This window comes from Loxodonta africana, chromosome 7 (assembly GCF_030014295.1).
Source record: "Loxodonta africana isolate mLoxAfr1 chromosome 7, mLoxAfr1.hap2, whole genome shotgun sequence".
Taxonomy (NCBI): Eukaryota; Metazoa; Chordata; class Mammalia; order Proboscidea; family Elephantidae; genus Loxodonta; species Loxodonta africana.
In genome coordinates, this window is record NC_087348.1 from 109,158,006 (window position 1) to 109,175,412 (window position 17,407).

The 17,407-nt window shown below is 40.8% G+C and overlaps 1 protein-coding gene across 1 annotated transcript; it reads left to right on the forward strand.

Annotated features, from left to right (window-relative positions):
- The first annotated feature begins 1,638 nt into the window (after positions 1–1,638).
- On the forward strand, positions 1,639–11,038 carry LOC135232203 (tripartite motif-containing protein 43-like). The gene is made up of 7 exons (XM_064289541.1): positions 1,639–1,715; positions 3,473–3,878; positions 7,081–7,311; positions 7,789–7,811; positions 8,394–8,491; positions 8,935–9,351; positions 10,749–11,038. Exons 1-7 carry the CDS (start codon positions 1,639–1,641, stop codon positions 11,036–11,038), a joined length of 1,542 nt encoding a protein of 513 aa, XP_064145611.1.
- The last annotated feature ends 6,369 nt before the right edge of the window (positions 11,039–17,407 follow it).

The window sequence follows — 17,407 nt, forward strand, 5'->3', positions numbered from 1 at the left end:
TAGAATGCAGTCAGATCCCTATCAGAACTGCCTTTGGATTTTAACCGCCACCTTGTTCCCTGTAAGGATGAAAGTCCGAGATTTGGATCATATATGCTTGGCTGGAGCTGGTTCTGTGTTTTTAGTCCAGTTAGGGATGGATGTCTGGTCCATGGGTGTTTTGTGGTTCCTTCTCTCAGGCCGGAAGAATGGGTTAAGAAAAGACCAAAAAAAAAAAAAAAAAGGGAAAAGCAAAGCCGCTGCGGATCCGGAGCCATTCTCCCTCTGGCTCAGGAAATTCCAATGTTAATGAAGCCATCTGGGAAGGTGGGGGAGGGTTCAGAGAAATAGGAGAGTAGCACCTCGGAATATAGCCAAAGTTGCTTTTCTTGCTTGGAATGACTATTTTATCTGAGATTCCCGAGGGGCGTGTCGCCTATGTGTGCTGGCTGTGTGGAGATTGCCCCCGAGGGTCTGTCCCGCTGAAGCGGTGGTCAGATCCTCCGTAGCCAGTCCACAGCCCAGCGTTAAGGTTCCCCTGCTGGGACACTGCACTCCCGGCTCCAAAATCAGTTGCTCCCTCCTGGGGACTTCTCCTCCCGCCAGCCGTGTCGCCACGCCGCCACTGTGGACTGGCTGGGCCCCCTCCCGGGGTTAGTTCAAGGGAATAGGGCTGTGCCCCGTACTTGCGCCGTGACAGCACCCAGTCAAAAGCCCGGCACCAAGGTTCCTCAGCTGGGACGCTGCACTCCCGGCTCCAAAACCAGTCACTGCCTCCCAGGGACTTCTCCCACCAGCCGCGTCGCCACGCCGCCCGTGCGGACCGGCTGGGCCCCCTCCCAGGGTCAGTGTGGGGGGTAGGGCTGCGCCCCTTGTTTGCGCCGTCACAAGATTTTAAGTTCATCTCCCCTGGGCCCAGACCTAAGCCCGGCGCCAAGGTTACCTGACTGGGACGCTGGCTCCAGGCTCTGAAAACCGTCGCTGCTTCCCCATATTTGTTCATTCTCCGTCTCTAAATCTGTGTTTGTTGTTCAGCATTTGTAGATTGTTATGTATGTGATCGATTCACTTGTTTTTCCGAGTCTTTGTTGCAAGAGGGATCCGAGGTAGCGTCTACCTAGTCTGCCATCTTGACCCCGCCTCCTCGTCTACTTTTTTGATGACCCTCTACTTTACAAGCATGACATCCTTCTCCTTAACAATTCCCTACTGATAACATGTCCAAAGTACGTCAGACAAAGTCTCTACATCCTTCCTTCCAAGAAGAATTGTGACTGTACTTCTCCCAAAACAGATTTGTTTGTTCTTCTGGCAGTCCGTGGTATATTCAACATTCTTTGCCAACACCACAATTCAAATGCATCGATTCTTTGGTCTGTCTTATTCAATGTTCAGTTTTAGCATGTATATGAGGTCAGTGAAAATACCGTAGCTTGGGTGAGGCGCACCTTAGTCCTCAAGATGACATCTTCTTTGCTCTTTATACTTGAAAGAGGTCTTTGCAGCAGATTTGCCCAATGCAATACATCGTTTGATTTCTTGACCACTGCTTCGATGGGTGTTGTTTGTGGATCCAAGGAAAATGAAATCCTTGAAAACTTCAAGAATGTTTAAAATGATGTCTCTTCAGTTTTCAGATATGAATTTTAGTTTTCAGACATGGATTATAAAGTGTTTGGAAACTATCGAGGACTGCAGAAAACTAACAATGTTGAATGTAAACAAGTGATGGATATGTGAGGGCTCTCTGAATTCACCCAACAATTCCTTTTTCTTTTTTTTACTTATTCTTTATCACCCACAAAACTGTGAGCCACTGAGTACCAGAATATTGTCTTATTTACCATTGTATCTGCACAAGAGATTAAAAAAAAAAAATACTGTCTATAAAATGTAGATATCAATAAATGTTGATTGATTTAATGTTAATATTGGACATTAAAATTAGAATTTTTTTTTTGCTTTCAATAAGACCTACATTTGAATACTGAATCAGTAATTTAATTTGATGTATGATGTTAGACAAGTAATTCATTCACACTGTGTCAAGATTTCTCATTATAAAGTGTTGGTAAGGATAGAAAATGAATGAATAGTATCATTGGGAGGATTAGAATAGGTAACCCAGATTAAAGGGATCAGAGAAATGCCTGTAATTAGTAAACAATAAATATCGGCTTCTACTATCCGTTTAAAGTTATCATCATTAATGTTGTCAATATAGATAATACCACATTAATAATGACTTCTTGGCCAGTGCCTTATCTATTCCACAGAGAGCTAGTTTAAACTTTTCCCATGTCCCTCAAACCGTCTTTCACATTTCAGGCATCCTAGCTTTATGTAAATGGCTTTATATCTGATGTCACTTAAGATTTTATTGTTCTCAATGCACAAGTTCATAAATTATCTCACAAATGTTAATTTCTAAATATACCTACAGTTATGGTTACCACATTGCTACCCATTTTTTAAAGTGGTATATTAAATCTGGGTTTATGATTATTCAGTAAAGCAATTGTTTACTTCAAGGACCAAACAATAAGAGTTCAGTCCTGGAAATATGCTGCTCTTCCCATTCAATTTCTCAGATGACGATAGCCCAGCAATTAAAGCAAAACTTTTAATCATAAATTATTTTAACAGAGAGCACATATTTCTTTATTTAAAAAAATGAATTCAATATATTACTTGATGGTGCTTCAAAGTGAGGTACTTATTAACAAGGAGTTGTTGGAGGTAATACTTTTTCACCCAATGATTTTCACAGCAACCGATGATTCTTGCCCCAATAAATGATTATGGTGGTTGTACAATAATTTTCTATTTCCATAAGTCACCTTACATTCACTGTCATCTCCTAAGATGGTTTATTTAGTGCCTCCAGGACATTGTCAAAGACCCAGGTTCTTTCAATTCTCTGTTATCTTCAGGGTGTTTGCTTTTGACTCTAGGCTGGTGAACATTGTGTCACAAAATGTCAGTTCCAGGCATCATATACAAACACCGTCCAGAGGCAGTTGTCTCTGGACAGAGTTTCTTTTTAGAAGCAAGGAAACCTCTTGTAGAATTCTCCTAATAGTCATCCTTCCATATCGTACTGCGGAAAACAGACTCAAATGACCCTTATAACCAATCACTGACAGAAGGACCGTTACGATTATGTTACATAAAATAGGACCCACTCTCTGTTGGTGGGAATTGGAAGTGAATTACCGATTCCCATGTCCATTTAGAGTAGACGACATAAATAAACAAAAATGGAATTTTACTAGGGATCTGGAACCATGGTGGTAAAGACCATGGTTGAAAAATTAGCTTTAGCTGAAGATCATGAAGAATCTCTGTTCCCCAGCATCTGTTTTCTGCCTTATATAACATATTAATACTAATCTCATGCTCAGGAGTACTGTTGAGAATTTTGACAAAGCACTTCTTTAAAAAAACATTAGAAAATAATTTTCTGTCTTTTTTTTTTCTTTTCTCTTCTCAGAAACAAGTATTCCAACTTCCTCCAGAATGAATTCTTCTGCTCCATCTGCATGAGGTATTTCATAGATCCAGTCACCATAGGCTGTGGGCACAGCTTTTGCAGGCCCTGTCTCTGTATCCGCTGGGAGGAAGCCCCAAATCCTCCTTGCTGCCCCGTGTGCATGGAATCATCATATGAAATGAACTTTAAAACCAACATAGTTTTGAAGACACAAGTGTTCCTCGCCAGAAGAGCAAGACTCTCCTATTTACCAAGTTCTGCACAACAGATGTGTGGGATACACATGAAAACAAAGAACTTCTTCTGTGAAGTTGTCAAAGACATACTCTGCTTGCTCTGCTGCAAGTCTAAGGAGCACAAGGCTCACAGACACTGTTCCATTGATTGGACTGCTGAGGAATACCGGGTAAGCAACGGATGTCAAAGGAGGTTGAACCTGGGGCATCCCATACCTGAGAGACTAGGAAGAAGAAAGTGAACAGAATTATTATTCATTCATGTAACATACATATTTACTGAGTTTTATATGCTAGTCACCAACCTTGGTGACATGGTGGTTAAGAGCTATGGCTGCTAACCAAAAGGTGGGCAGTTGGAATTCACCAAGCACTCCTTAGAAACACTATGGGGCAATTCCACTCTGTCTTATAGGGTCACTATGAGTTGGAATCGACTCAGTGGCAATGGGTTTGGTTTGGGTTTATATGCTAGTCACTAGGGATAAATGAGGAAAGAAAAATTGTCACCAATCTTATATAGCTTATATTCTTACCATTTAACATCTTACAACTAGTGTTAATGATGATGATGATGTTGGTGGTGGTTGGAATTACGATAATCCATTGTAAGACTGAGGTGAACAAATCCTTAAATTCCATTTATCGTTATTAGTAACTATAACCATGATTGCCAACAGCCTAATCTAATGAAATCCATTTAGAAACACTGGTTTATAGCTAAAAACTACAAGAGAAGGAAGCAAGAACTAGCATCAGACAACTAAATCTGAAAGAAGATTCAGTTAGGAAAATTGGTCAGGGGACATAAAATTTGAGGGCCAGATATCTCAGTTGTAGAAGACCCTTAACACGATAAGATATTTATTCTACTGTTAGAAAAAAGTTTCCAAGATTTGACAATTAAGCAGTGAAAATGCAGCAGCTCCTCTGAGCTCTTCAGTGCTCATTTACTTCACATTTCTGCCCCTCTCCATCAGTGGATCCAATATCTTCAATATTAGCTTCTTTAATGCCCACCTTCATGGGTTTTTTTGCAGCAAAAGCTCCTCAAACAAATGAGGGCTGTATGGGAAAAGACACAAGAAAATCAGAGAAATCTTAACAGAGAAACCAACAAAATCAGAACTTGGGAGGTAAGTAAGGGACTCTTTCCCTCAGAAACATCTTAGGACACATTGTATTTACACAGTAAAAAATTGAGCTAAAATCATAATATCTGTTGGCTTCTAAGAGGTTAGAAACAGAGGCAGGTACCTATCTGGTAGAGAGAATGAAATTGAACATGTCTCAAACTAAAGGTATTTTCCTGCCCCAAACTTGCCTTTCCTTCTCTATTGTAAAGGCCCTGAGTTCTGATGTGAAATTTGAGTGTGACTTTTTTATGAGAAATATAGTAACATAAGCATGCCAGGTGAATGGAATTGCACGTGGAATGAACCAGACTCAAGGAGACAGAAAAAAAGGAGACAGACTGCTTGCTTATTGGGGAGCCTTAAGTTTAATATGACAGGAGTGTATAAAGAGAGAGGATCAATCGAGTCACAGATTAAGAGACAAAGATAAGTTCATGCCATATACTGCAAGTTCACCTAGCATATACTAATAAGTTCATGTATATTCCGAGTACAAATAAAAGCCTCTGAAGGATTTTAAATAAACAAATATGATCATGATTATTTTTTGTAAAGTTCATTCAGTCTGCAGTTTAGAGAGACAGGGTTGGAAAATTTCAAAATGTAAGCCAAGAAAGCAAGTAGAAGTAGTTGCAAGAATCCTTATAGAAAAGATCAGAAATAAATTGATCACCAACAATGGGAAGTGAAAGGATTCAAGAGAGATTCTTGATAGAGAATACCAGAAAATAGTGATTTGTTTGAGGTACAATGTTAAAAGGGTAAAATCAAGAATGAGAGACATATTTGGCTTTGAAACTGAGGCAACCTGAGGTTAGTAATAGAGGAGGTGAAGCTGGCTTGGATTTGGTGGGATAATAAATTTAGGTTGAGACGTGTTAGCTTTTAAGATTTTGTGAGCTATCCAAGTTGAAATATGTAGTAAGCAATTGGATGAGAATGATTGAGTCTGGACCGGGATATTTCACTATCATCAGCATATTCTAGGTTTTGGAGTAGATGATAGCACACGATGAGAATTTTTAGAGAGAAAAAAGTTTTCAGGTGGAAGAAAAAAAATAACTTGAGGACTCCCTGTGCTGATGTGTCCGGCTAGGAAAGGGGAACTGGTAAAAGTGGACTGATAGAGGAAAACCACCAAAGGATTTGTTCGAAGACTAGTTACATGGGTTTTATACAAGGAAGGGTTGGTAAACTGTAAGGAAAGCCTTAGTAATATGGAAATAAATGTTTGGATTCAACAAAGGAGGATCTTGATGAGATGAAAAGTCTGGTTTCAGTAAAGTGTTGGGAATGGAAGAGAGATTTCATTGAACTGATGAAAGATCGAGAGTTTCACAAATAAGCACAGTAAATATACACATGTGGTCAATATTAGATGTTTTGATTTGTTTCAAGACAATCGGCGTAAATAAAGCATATTTGAAAAGTTGAGAGGAAAGTAAGGAAACAAACTGAACATAAGACGGAGGGAATGAATACTGAAAGGGGGTTGTCTGTTGAACAATGCCTCTAAGGACCCTATGGAAGTTGGCTAAGTGGCATGTGTGACCTTGGATAAAAAGAGCAAATTGAACACATAGAGATAGACAAGGTTCTGGGTAGTATGCAATTTGTGGACCTGGTGGTAAAATTTTTAGAAAGGTTACATCTTATCCTATGATATAATATTGGCTATTCTTGAAAGTGAAGAGTTACTCTACAGAGTATGTGAGGATAAAGGAGACTAGAAACTCTTAGTAGTAAGTAGGTTTTAGTATGTTACATGTATAGGAGCCCTGGAGGCACAATGGTTAAACTCTGACCTGCTAACCAACAGGATGAAGATTTGCACTCACCAGCTGCTCCACTGGAAAAAGATGTGGCAATTTGCTTCTGTAAAGATTACAGCCTTAAAAGTACTATCGGCAGTTCTACTCTGCCTCATAGGGTCTCAATGAGTCAGGATAGACTCAATGGCACACGGTAACAGCAGTATATTATATAAGACAATTAAGTATAAAACCAAAACTTCCTTTTTTAAAAGAAAATGTGGACATTTGAGGGAAGTGGTTGGAGATATTACTATTGTTGAAATTAAAGAAATAATGAAGTGGAAGAAAAGAAAAAAAGCAAAAGAAACCCCCAAATTTTTGGTTTAATAAACATAGCAAATTGGCAGAAGACAAAACAGTAGCTTAGAAGACATGGACGAAGACAATCTAGTAAATATTCCACGTATTCACTACCAATTCAGGGTTATGTGAATCTACGCAGGAAGATGATCCATGCTGAATATCGAAAGGTGCATCTATTGCTCTATGAAGAAGAGCAAAAATATTTAGAGAGGCTAGAAAAGGAAAGCAAAGAGATTTTTCAACAACTCCAGGAAAGTGAAAACACTATGGCCCTGAAGGGGAAACTCCTACGGGGAATGTATGAGGAGCTGAAGGAAATGTGCCATAAACCAGACATGGAACTGCTCCAGGTAAGGACAAAGGAAGGGGAGTCAAGGTGTTGCTTTGGAATGATGTCCACATTCTCTTTGTCTTCCATCATTGGCTTGGAATCTGCTCTCTGATGACACGATAAGGATACTGTCTATCCAGGTAATACTGCAGATCAAGGGTCAATCTTGCCTCATTCAGGACCAGTGAAGCTTTGTAAAAAAAGTAGGCATTACCACCCCAGAGAAAGTGCTCTTCTAAAAATTCTCCTAATATGCATTCAATGACTGAAAAACTACAACGGAGAGCCTTATTTTAATACATTTACATTTGTATCTTGATTTGACAGTATTAACAAATTTGGGAATCTATGCAATATATTTTCTTATTCTGTTTCCATGTCTTTGATAAACACTGCCATCATGTTTGGGTTACCCTATCCGTTGGATTAGGGTTTTATGTGAGAACACTATGAATCTTGTTAAATAAATACTAAAACTTTCTTTATTCTTTTGCAGCATTTCACAGACCTGATGAAAAGGTAAGCTTGCACCTATATTTTAGTTGTAAGAATTGTGACAGTGATTATACTGAGCGGGAGCATAATTTATTTATTATAATAATATAATCTCAGAGTCTACTTATCTTTCTCAAAAGGTAGAGAAGGCTTGGTTGTCTAGCCTAAGAAGAAGCGGGGTGGTGGTGTTAATTGCAGGTGTCTACATAGAAGTTGTATGCTGACAATTCCATTGCTGCTTATGATTTTCACAAGTATGAACATGTGTCAGCGGTGACTAGTGTGGATTAAAAACGACAGCGGTCTTGTGCAGTATGTCCTCCTGGTCATCAGGTCATTTTTCACACCCAACCCCTGTAGTTGGGAGGAAGTAACCAGAAACAGTCATGACTGAGATGGAATTGTATACCAGGACTGAATGGCAGATTCGATTTTAGTGGGATTAGATCTTATTTTCAGAAAATAAATTGCCATTTGCAGCACCTCCCCCATTCAGGGAACATAATTTTGAGGATCCTGAGGGAGCATCTTTAGTGGAACACTGACATAATCACTGGGATGAAAACTCTGGGCCCAGTAACAGGAACTGAGTCTTCTTCTTTGCAGGAGTGAGTTGGTGCAGCTGCACGTGCCCCAGCCACTGAACCCAGAGATCAGTTCGTGGCCCATCACTGGATTGATAAACAGGCTCACTCGTTTCCAAGGTAACAGACAGCCCTTTGGTGCAATAGCACCTCCGGGTCCTTTTTCTCCATTACTGCATCTATGGTTTCATTTCAGGAAACTTTTAGAATCAAAATTTCCATTTTAGAAAAAGCTAAATAAAATCTGAGGAAAAGCCAAATATGATACGTTCTAATAAGCTGGAAACCCTGGTGGTGTGGTGGTTAAGTGCTACAGCTGCTAATCAAAGGGTCAGCAGTTCAAATCTGCCAGGCGCTCCTTGGAAACTCTGTGGGGGAGTTCTATTCTGTCCTATAGGGTCGCTATGAGTCGGAATCGATTCCACAGCACTGTGTTACTGGGGTATCTACACAGTAATCAATCATAATCATCCAAATGCAATATGCCACCAAAAGTAAGACACTGTGTAAATCCCCTTTCCTTCAGGACTTGGTAACTGTTTTTTTTGTTTTTCTTTCTGCAGTGTATATTTCGTTGGACCATGAAATAGTCACTTGCCATGTTCCCGTGTTTGAAGATCTGAGACGTGTGCTCTTTAGCGGTGATCATCTCGATGTGGACCACAATTCAACAAGATCTAAGAGTTTTCTTGCCTGGGGAGCCCAGACCTTTATATCTGGCAAATATTACTGGGAGGTGGATGTGGGGCACTGTTGGAACTGGGTTATTGGACTTTGTAATGATTCTTGGACAATGAGCAACGACATGCTGGTTAGCTCCGAGGGAATTTTTCTACTTTTTTGTGTCAAAGAGAACAATCAGTACAGTCTCTTTACCTCATCCCCACTCTTACCTCAGTATGTAGAAAGACCTCTAGGACACGTAGGGGTGTTTCTGGATTATGAACTCGGTGTAGTGAGCTTTGTTAATGTGAATAACGGTACCCTCATTTGTAGTTTGCTTTCATGTTCCTTCTCTTCCCCTCTCAGGCCTTTCCTTTGCTGTGGACCCCAAGGATTAGGGACAGTTTAGAAACTTGTCCATGTCTGAGAATGCTAATACCTGAGACCCTTTCCTAGTGCCAACTTGCTTATCTTTAACCTCATTTACATTTATTATTAGACTACTGGTTGTATTATTCTTAAAAGTGTGATAATGTTAAGTGCAGGAATTTGATTTGATTTTCTTTAAATAAAAACAACTCTCCTGGAATACTGTGCAATCTTTATGCTGTGTCTATCATTGGATTTCTAAGCTAGCTGAACGTAAAAGAATACCTGGCTGTTTGATCCATTTTTTTAATGGGTTAATGCAAGAGCACAGAGCTTTCTTAGTACTGACATTGTCACAGTTATCTTAAACCACATAATTACTAGAATAAACAGTAAAACTCACTCTTTGCTTTGAAAAATACAGAATATTCAACAGCCAAGGTCCATTTTAATTAGGTACAAAAATCCCAACCCAATTGCAGTTTTGACTCTTTCTCTTCCGATAAAAAAGTGACTACCTGACACCCTCTCTCCTCCCACTTCTCTCAATGAGAAAGCTTCATTTCCTACAGGTAGGAATCCCTCTTTTCATTCTAGGGCCTCTCATAGCTGCCTCCAAGTCAGTGCTAACTCACTAAACTGAAATGTTTTGGTCTCTTTGGCCTTCAGTAAACTGTAAGCCCCTCCAGGCCAGATAGAATATTCTCTACTATCTTTGAATCTCCAGCCTCCTTTGCCCTGCTGCCCATGAGACAATAGTTTATAAAATGGTGTATTGGTTGATTAAGTATAAAATATTTGTCACCTGAAGTATACTGTGAACACTGGTAAGTAATGAATTTGGCAATATGGAAATATTTTTTTATCCCCAGCACTGAGAAACACCAGGAGAAACTCGAGTGCCACAATTTCAACCCAAAGGGATTCTCATTCCCACCTTTCCTGGCCCAGCTGCTCTTTCATCTAAGCGCTGAGGGCAGCCCAGGCTTGGGTCCCTGGGAATGCTAGCACTGGAGCTGAAGGGTGCAGACTCAGAGTCTCAGGGTGAAGGGGAGCAGTTTGGGGGCCACGCTGCCGCCCCTTTGCCTTCAGCACTCATGAAGCAATACCCACCGTGTGGGCCTGGTCTCCCTCCGCGCCTTCCCCGCGGGAGGCGCTGGGTGAAGCAGCCCGCCTGGGCCTCAGGGTCGTAGGAGCGAGCTCTGGAGGTGGGCACGGGGGACTGTTAAGGTTTAGGCTCCAGGGCAGCCACGGGCCTGAGCAGGGAGCGCCTGGATCACGGCCACAAAACTCCGCCGGGTCACCGTCTGACCCAGGGTCACCGTCTGACCCAGGGTCTCCGCAGGTTTCCCGCATCTGAGTCCCGACACAGACGCCGCCGGCAGGTCACGTACCTGTGCGAACACCCGGACCACCACCTTCCAGCACCACCATTTCCTTCAAGAGCCTCCAGGACCCCTTGGCACCGCCAGTCGCTCCAGACAGGACTGTAAATTCCTAGAGAACCGCTCATTTCACGCCCTAAAGTCTCCCTGGGAAACCTTCCTGGGTGAGGGACGCGAAGGCCTTTCCTTGGACCCTCCTGAGATCAAGTCCTTGAGAGTGAGGAGCCCGCAGCGAACCCCACGTTCCTGAGAGCCTGAGTCTGAAGCATTGCCGTCCTGGAGAACCCCTTCATTGTCCCCAGGCTGGGACCACAGATAATGCCTTCCCACTGCTGCCCTGCCGCCTGGATGAAAATGAGCGATTTCTCCAGAGGCGGAGCTTGCTCCAAGCTGGCGAGAAGGTCTTCTGTACCTACCTAGCCTGAGAGCTGGTTTTGTTGGTGCCAGAGCCATCTAGGGTAGCTGGATGCTGGGGCATATCCACACATCCAAAAAATCCATAATTCAGTCATATTTATGTACTCTTTTGTAAAGCTAACACTTTATTTAAGAGTTTTATTAATTTAGGCTTTTCCTAATAATATACTATTTTTAGATACATTCAGATAACTACAAGTTGGAAACTCATTTTGAAATAAAATTTTTAGATGGAAGGGGAAATCAACTCTGAAAGGTAAGCATGAAGCCTGATATTGTCGGATATTATTTGTCCAAATAAGTCATCAATTCAATCAAGGTATGCTTAGGACCAATTTGAATTTGGTCAAATTGTTTTTAACCATATCTCCTGGGTATTTTTCGTTTTCTATCCCATCTCTCTGAACCCCAGACTTAAATCATCTAGGATGCCAGACATGTATGCCTCTACTTCTCCTTTTCCCAAACCATTCACAATAATCATTCACGTTTTATTCCCAAATGACACATTCAGCTCTAAAAATTATCAGGACTGAGGGATTTAAACAGCCATCTGGACGTGAAATTATATCAGATCCTAGACCATAGCAAAGAAAAGGCTAAAAAAAAACTATTAGAAACACTAAACAAAGAACAAACACATCCAAATTAGCAGGTAGAAATTTTAGGTTTGAAATATATAATATTTAAAATAAGGAAAACAATATGTGGAAAGAATGTAAAACAGATGCAGGGACAGAATGAATTAGCGCATTGAAAAACCTGAATGAAAATTTTCCTTAGGCAATCAGGAAAGAACATAGATGTTTTTTAACTTACACAAGAAAAAGTTTAAAAGATGTGGAAGATAGTGTGAAGAGTGCCAACATCTAAAAAGTAGTACTAGGACCAAAAAAGAGTAGGTAGGTGAGAGGAAATACGGGCAGATATGTGTAGAAGTATGGGCAAAAAAAATCCCAGAGTGAAAGATGAAAGACTTCAGACGAAATGGCCTATACGGTACAAAATGGAAGAAAAAAGGAAAAACTTACATCTAAACTCCATATCTAAACATCTTGTGGTGAACTTTAACAATATTAAAGACAACAAGCATGTATACAAACTCTCAGAGAAAAAGAGAAGATTGCCTCAAAGGAACAACAATTAGACTAGCCTAAGACCTTGACCTTGTTAAAGTAATGCTGGATACAAGAGAAAACTCGGATAATGTTTAAATTACTAAAAGAAAATAAATTTAAGCATGAAATTCTGTACACAAATTATCATTTAAATATGAGGGCATAATAAAGCTTTTATCAATTACGCCCCCCCCCCAAAAAAAACCCCACTACAGTTGAGTTGATTCCCACTCATAGCAACCCTCGAGGACAGAGTAGAACAGCCCCATAGGGTTTCCAAAGGCTGCAATCTATGAACGTAGACGACCACATCTTTCTCCTTTAGAGTGGCTGGTGGGTTAAATTCGCCAGCCTTTCAGTTAGCAGCTAAGCACTTAACCACTGTGCGCTACCAGGGCTTCTGTTTATCAAGCATACTAGATAAAAAAGTTTTGCCAGGCAAAGATATATTTCAATAACAATTTTAAGGTTCTCAAATATCAGTTCTGAAATAACACAAAATCCATAGGATTCTACAAAAATATGAGAAACAGGGATGACCAATGCCTTCACAAAGTTCATTGTCGTCTAAAAAAAAAAAAAAAGCTAAGATCAAAGCAAAGAAAAAGAATATATGTATGTGTATATATTTTTTATATATATATATATGGTGGAAACCCTGGTGGCATAGTGGTTAAGTGCTACGGCTGCTAACCAAGAGGTCAGCAGTTCGAATCCGCCAGGTCCTCCTCGGGAACTCTATGGGGCAGTTCGGCTCTGTTCTATAGGGTCGCTATGAGTCAGAATCGACTCAACAGCAGTGGGTTTGGCTTGGTTTGGGTTTTTTATATACATATATATACATATACATACATTTGTATACACATATGCGTGTATATACAAATGTATGTATATACTCAAAATTTACATTTTTGACAATATTAACACAACAAAGTTGTAGAAAGGGGAAACACAATTGAAAGCTTGCTTGTCTTGCTTGGGGGATGATATCACCATCACTTTAAAAAAATGGATGTAAAGATTAACTTTCAAAATTAAGATAGTAAAATGAGACCATACACGTATGTCAACAATTGGAATTAATATAAACTCATTCAATTTACCAGGTTTTTTTTTCATATTTGACTGAAGAAGAATAAACAGCAATCTATTTTTATAAGAGACACTAGTTTGTTATGTGTGGATCATAACAAATTATGGATAACATTGCGAAGAATGGTAATTCCAGATCACTTAATTGTGCTCATGAGGAATCTGTACGTAGATCAAGAGGCAGTTGTTGGAACAGAACATGGGGATGCCACGAGATTTAAAGTCAGGAAGGATGTGCATCAGGGTTGTATCCTTTCACCATACTTATTCAATTTGTATGCTGGGCAAATAATCCAAGAAGCTGGACTCTATGAAGAAGAATGGGAAATTAGGATTGGAGGAACACTCCTTAACAACCTGCATTAAAAAGATGACACAACCTTGCTTGCTGAAAGTGAAAAGGACTTGAAGCACGTACTAATGAGGCTCAAAGACCACAGTTTTCAGTATGGATTACACCTCAACATAAAAACAAAAATCCTCACAACTGGGCCAATAAATGGAGAAAAAGATTAAAGTTATCAAGGATTTCATTTTACTTGGATGTACAATCAACACCCATGAAAGCAGCAATCAAGAAAAGAAACTACACATTGCACTTGGCAAATCTGCTGCAAAAGACCTCTTTAAAGTGCTAAAAACCAAAGACATCACTTTAAAGGCTAAGGTGTGCCTGACCCCAGCCCTGGTGTTTTCAATTGACTCATTTGCACTCAAAAGCTGGGCAATGAATAAGGAAGACCAAAGAAGAATCGACACTTTGAATTAGGGTGTTGGTGAAGAATATTGAATATACCATGGACTGTGAAAGGAATGAACAAATCTTTCTTGGAAGAAGTACAGCCAGAATGCTCCTTAGAAGCAAGGATAGTGAGACTTCATCTCACATACTTCGGATATGTTTTCAGGAGGGACTAGCCCCCGTAGAAGGACATCATTCTTGGTAAAATAAAGGGTCAGTGAAAAAGAGGAAGACCCTCAATGAGATGGATTGACACAGTGCCTGAAACAATGGGCTCAAGCATAACAAAAATCAGGAGGGTGGCACAGGACTGGGTTATGTTTCATTCAGTTGTCGCTATGAGTCAAAACCGACCTGACGGCACCTAACAACAACCAGGTTTTTTTTGTTTTTTGTTTTTATCTGGATGAACATATAAGGCAGTAAAAGATAAGATCATCAGTAGAAGACTTGCTTATAAGAACATAAGTATTCCAGCAAATAAGTGATACTATAAAAGAAAAATGTATCAAATTGGTTTGTTATATAGTCAAGTCACCTTTTTCTTCAGAAAGGATACCATTTTTAATATCTGCAGAACTACAGATAAGTGGTGCAGTGGTTAAGTGCTGGTCAGCTAACTGAAAGGTCAAATGTTAGAGCCCAGCAGCCACTCCTCCAGAGAAAGATGTGGCAGTCTGCTCCCATAAAGATATACAGCCTTGGAAACCCTATGGGGCAGTTCTACTCTGTCCTACAGGGTCATTATGAGTTGGAATCAAGGGCAATAGGTTTTGTTTTGTTTTCTGATTTAAGGATAGGATGCTGTAGGAAAAAATAGCCTCCACACTCTGTTCTTATCTGGTGTTTGAAGAATGTTACCACAAATTTATTGAGAAGTGACATCAAATTAGTGGCGTTTTTGCTGAGGTCCTGCTTCACTTGATACGGGAAACTTCCCTACAGCTATGTAGAAATTGTGTTGATCTTCCAGGGGCAAGGCTAGTAAAATCACACAAATTTCTTATAAGCATCCTTTTTGTTTTTGACTCTTGCAGGCTGCTCCCTTTCAATTAATGTGATTTATCTTCCAAACAGCATTATGGTAATACAGTGTTGGTTGTGGCTGTTCCCTAAACTCTTCGGAGATGGACTACTTACAAACGAGGGGGAATCGTCCAAACTGACTCAAAGGCAAACTGACTGGGCTCTTTTGGGGAGTGGGGAGGACGGGATAAAGAAACACATGAGTGTATGGATGATCTTTGCCCCGATTAGGTTGTAGGAAACAATTGCTACTCATCTTTCCAATAGCAATTACATTTCCCTTCTTTTCCAGTTTTCTGTATATTTCTGCCCTTCTTTTCACGAAGTTCTCTCCTTTCTGATTTTCTCAGGTGAGTGAACTAGGAATTTAAGATCCCATTTTCCAACATCCTGACACGCTTTTCTTCTTGGGTGAGTCTCATGGAATAGGTTGGAACCCTGGACGAGTTCGGGGTTCTGGGCTACCGACGGCCCACTTACTCCTGGGCTCTCCCTTGAGCCGCCCTCCTGGGGCCCGTGTGTCGGCTTCCGCACTGCCAGGTGTCGGACCGCGATGCCTCCTCCTGCCTCCAGTGCCCAAGGGCGGCGGGGCGCGGGCGTCATGGTACCTCTAACCCGCGTGCCCCCTGCTGCAGGCACCCAGGGTGGCCGCGACTTTAAAGTGAGCTTGCCCCGTTCCTTCTCGAGGCTCCGTGCCCCTCGTCAGGCGTCCTCCCCGCAGGGTTTTTAGAAAAGCCTGGTGGAGTAGTGGTTAAGGGCTACCCGCCTATCCAAAAGGTCGGCGGTTCGAATCCACCAGGCGCTGCTTGGAAACTCGATGGAAGAGTTCTACCCTGTCCTATAGGGTCGCTATGAGTCAGAATCTGCTCCACCGCAATGGGTTTTTGTTTTTGTTTTGTTTCCTTCCAACATGGGCAATTCGGTAGATTTCAGAGCCCTCTTAACTTTGAAATGTTCAGGAGTCTCAAAGACGATTATGCACTAGGCGACTACAGTCTTCGTTAAGGAAGCCTCACATGAATATCAAAGACAGGAAATTAATTCTCATCAAATTATAGAACTGAGAGGCACAAGATGTTAAAGAATCGGCAGTGGGTGGGTTTATATCCAAACATAAAATAAGCAATCAAAGAGATACGAGGAAATTTGCCCAATCGCACACATCAGGGGTTGAGTTGGAGACAGAAATACTATTTTCTGACTTGAAAGCAGTGCAGTGTCCATTATCTAATAACAGCATATTATTTCATGTAATCCTGAATCCGTGGCCACTAGGAATGACTCTCAGTCTAGGCCTCACCTTGGCTGTAGTTACATTTTTTTAAGCAAATAATGCAACTTCTTCATTTGTTTGCCACTGGCTCTCCCCCTTCCCGCCCCCAAGGTATTATCATTAGTGGAGCTATGCCAGAAAAAAAATTTTTACATGAAGACAAAGGATATAATGCTGGTAAAAGTGAGGACACTTGGCATCATTCCTTTTTTTATTTTGCCACACATACTATTCTTTCTACTTCATTTTTTGACTCATTTGAGTTCCCTTTGTGATCTCATTTTCCTTAATTTGTCTTTTAATGTATGGCTTTTCCAGAATTCTATCGTTGACCGCATGCTCTTCTTTCTCACTTATGCATTCTTCCTTTTACGCTTTCATCAATGAAGTTTTAACTACACAGATACTGATGAGTTATCATTTGATTTCTCTTTCTTCCTTTTGACTGTTAGCAACCTCAGCTTGGATGATACATAGGCCAAAATCAAACCAAACCGATTGCCATTGAGTTGATTCGGACTGGTAGAGACCCTATAGGACAGAGTAGAACTGCCCCATAGGGTTTCCAAGGAGCACCTGAAGTGCCGACCTTTTGATTAGCAGCCAAATGCTTAACCACTGTGCCACATAGTCACTTCAAATTTTGAATGACCCATGTGATGTCATTGTTCACTCCACACATCAAAACTTCAGGACGTCATCATCTCCCCATAATTGAAGTCGTAGTATAAAGAGTCACTTTGATACCTGGTGGCACAGTGGTTAGGAGCTTGGCTGCTAGCCAAAGTTTGAATCCACCAGCAGCTCTTTGGAAACCCTATGGGGCAGTTCTACTCTGTCCTACAGGGTCACCAGGAATCCGAATTGACTCAACTGCAACTTTTTTTTTTTAAGCAATTTATTTTTCTGTGAGTCTGTATGGAAATAGCTCCTAAATTAATGTTACTCCTG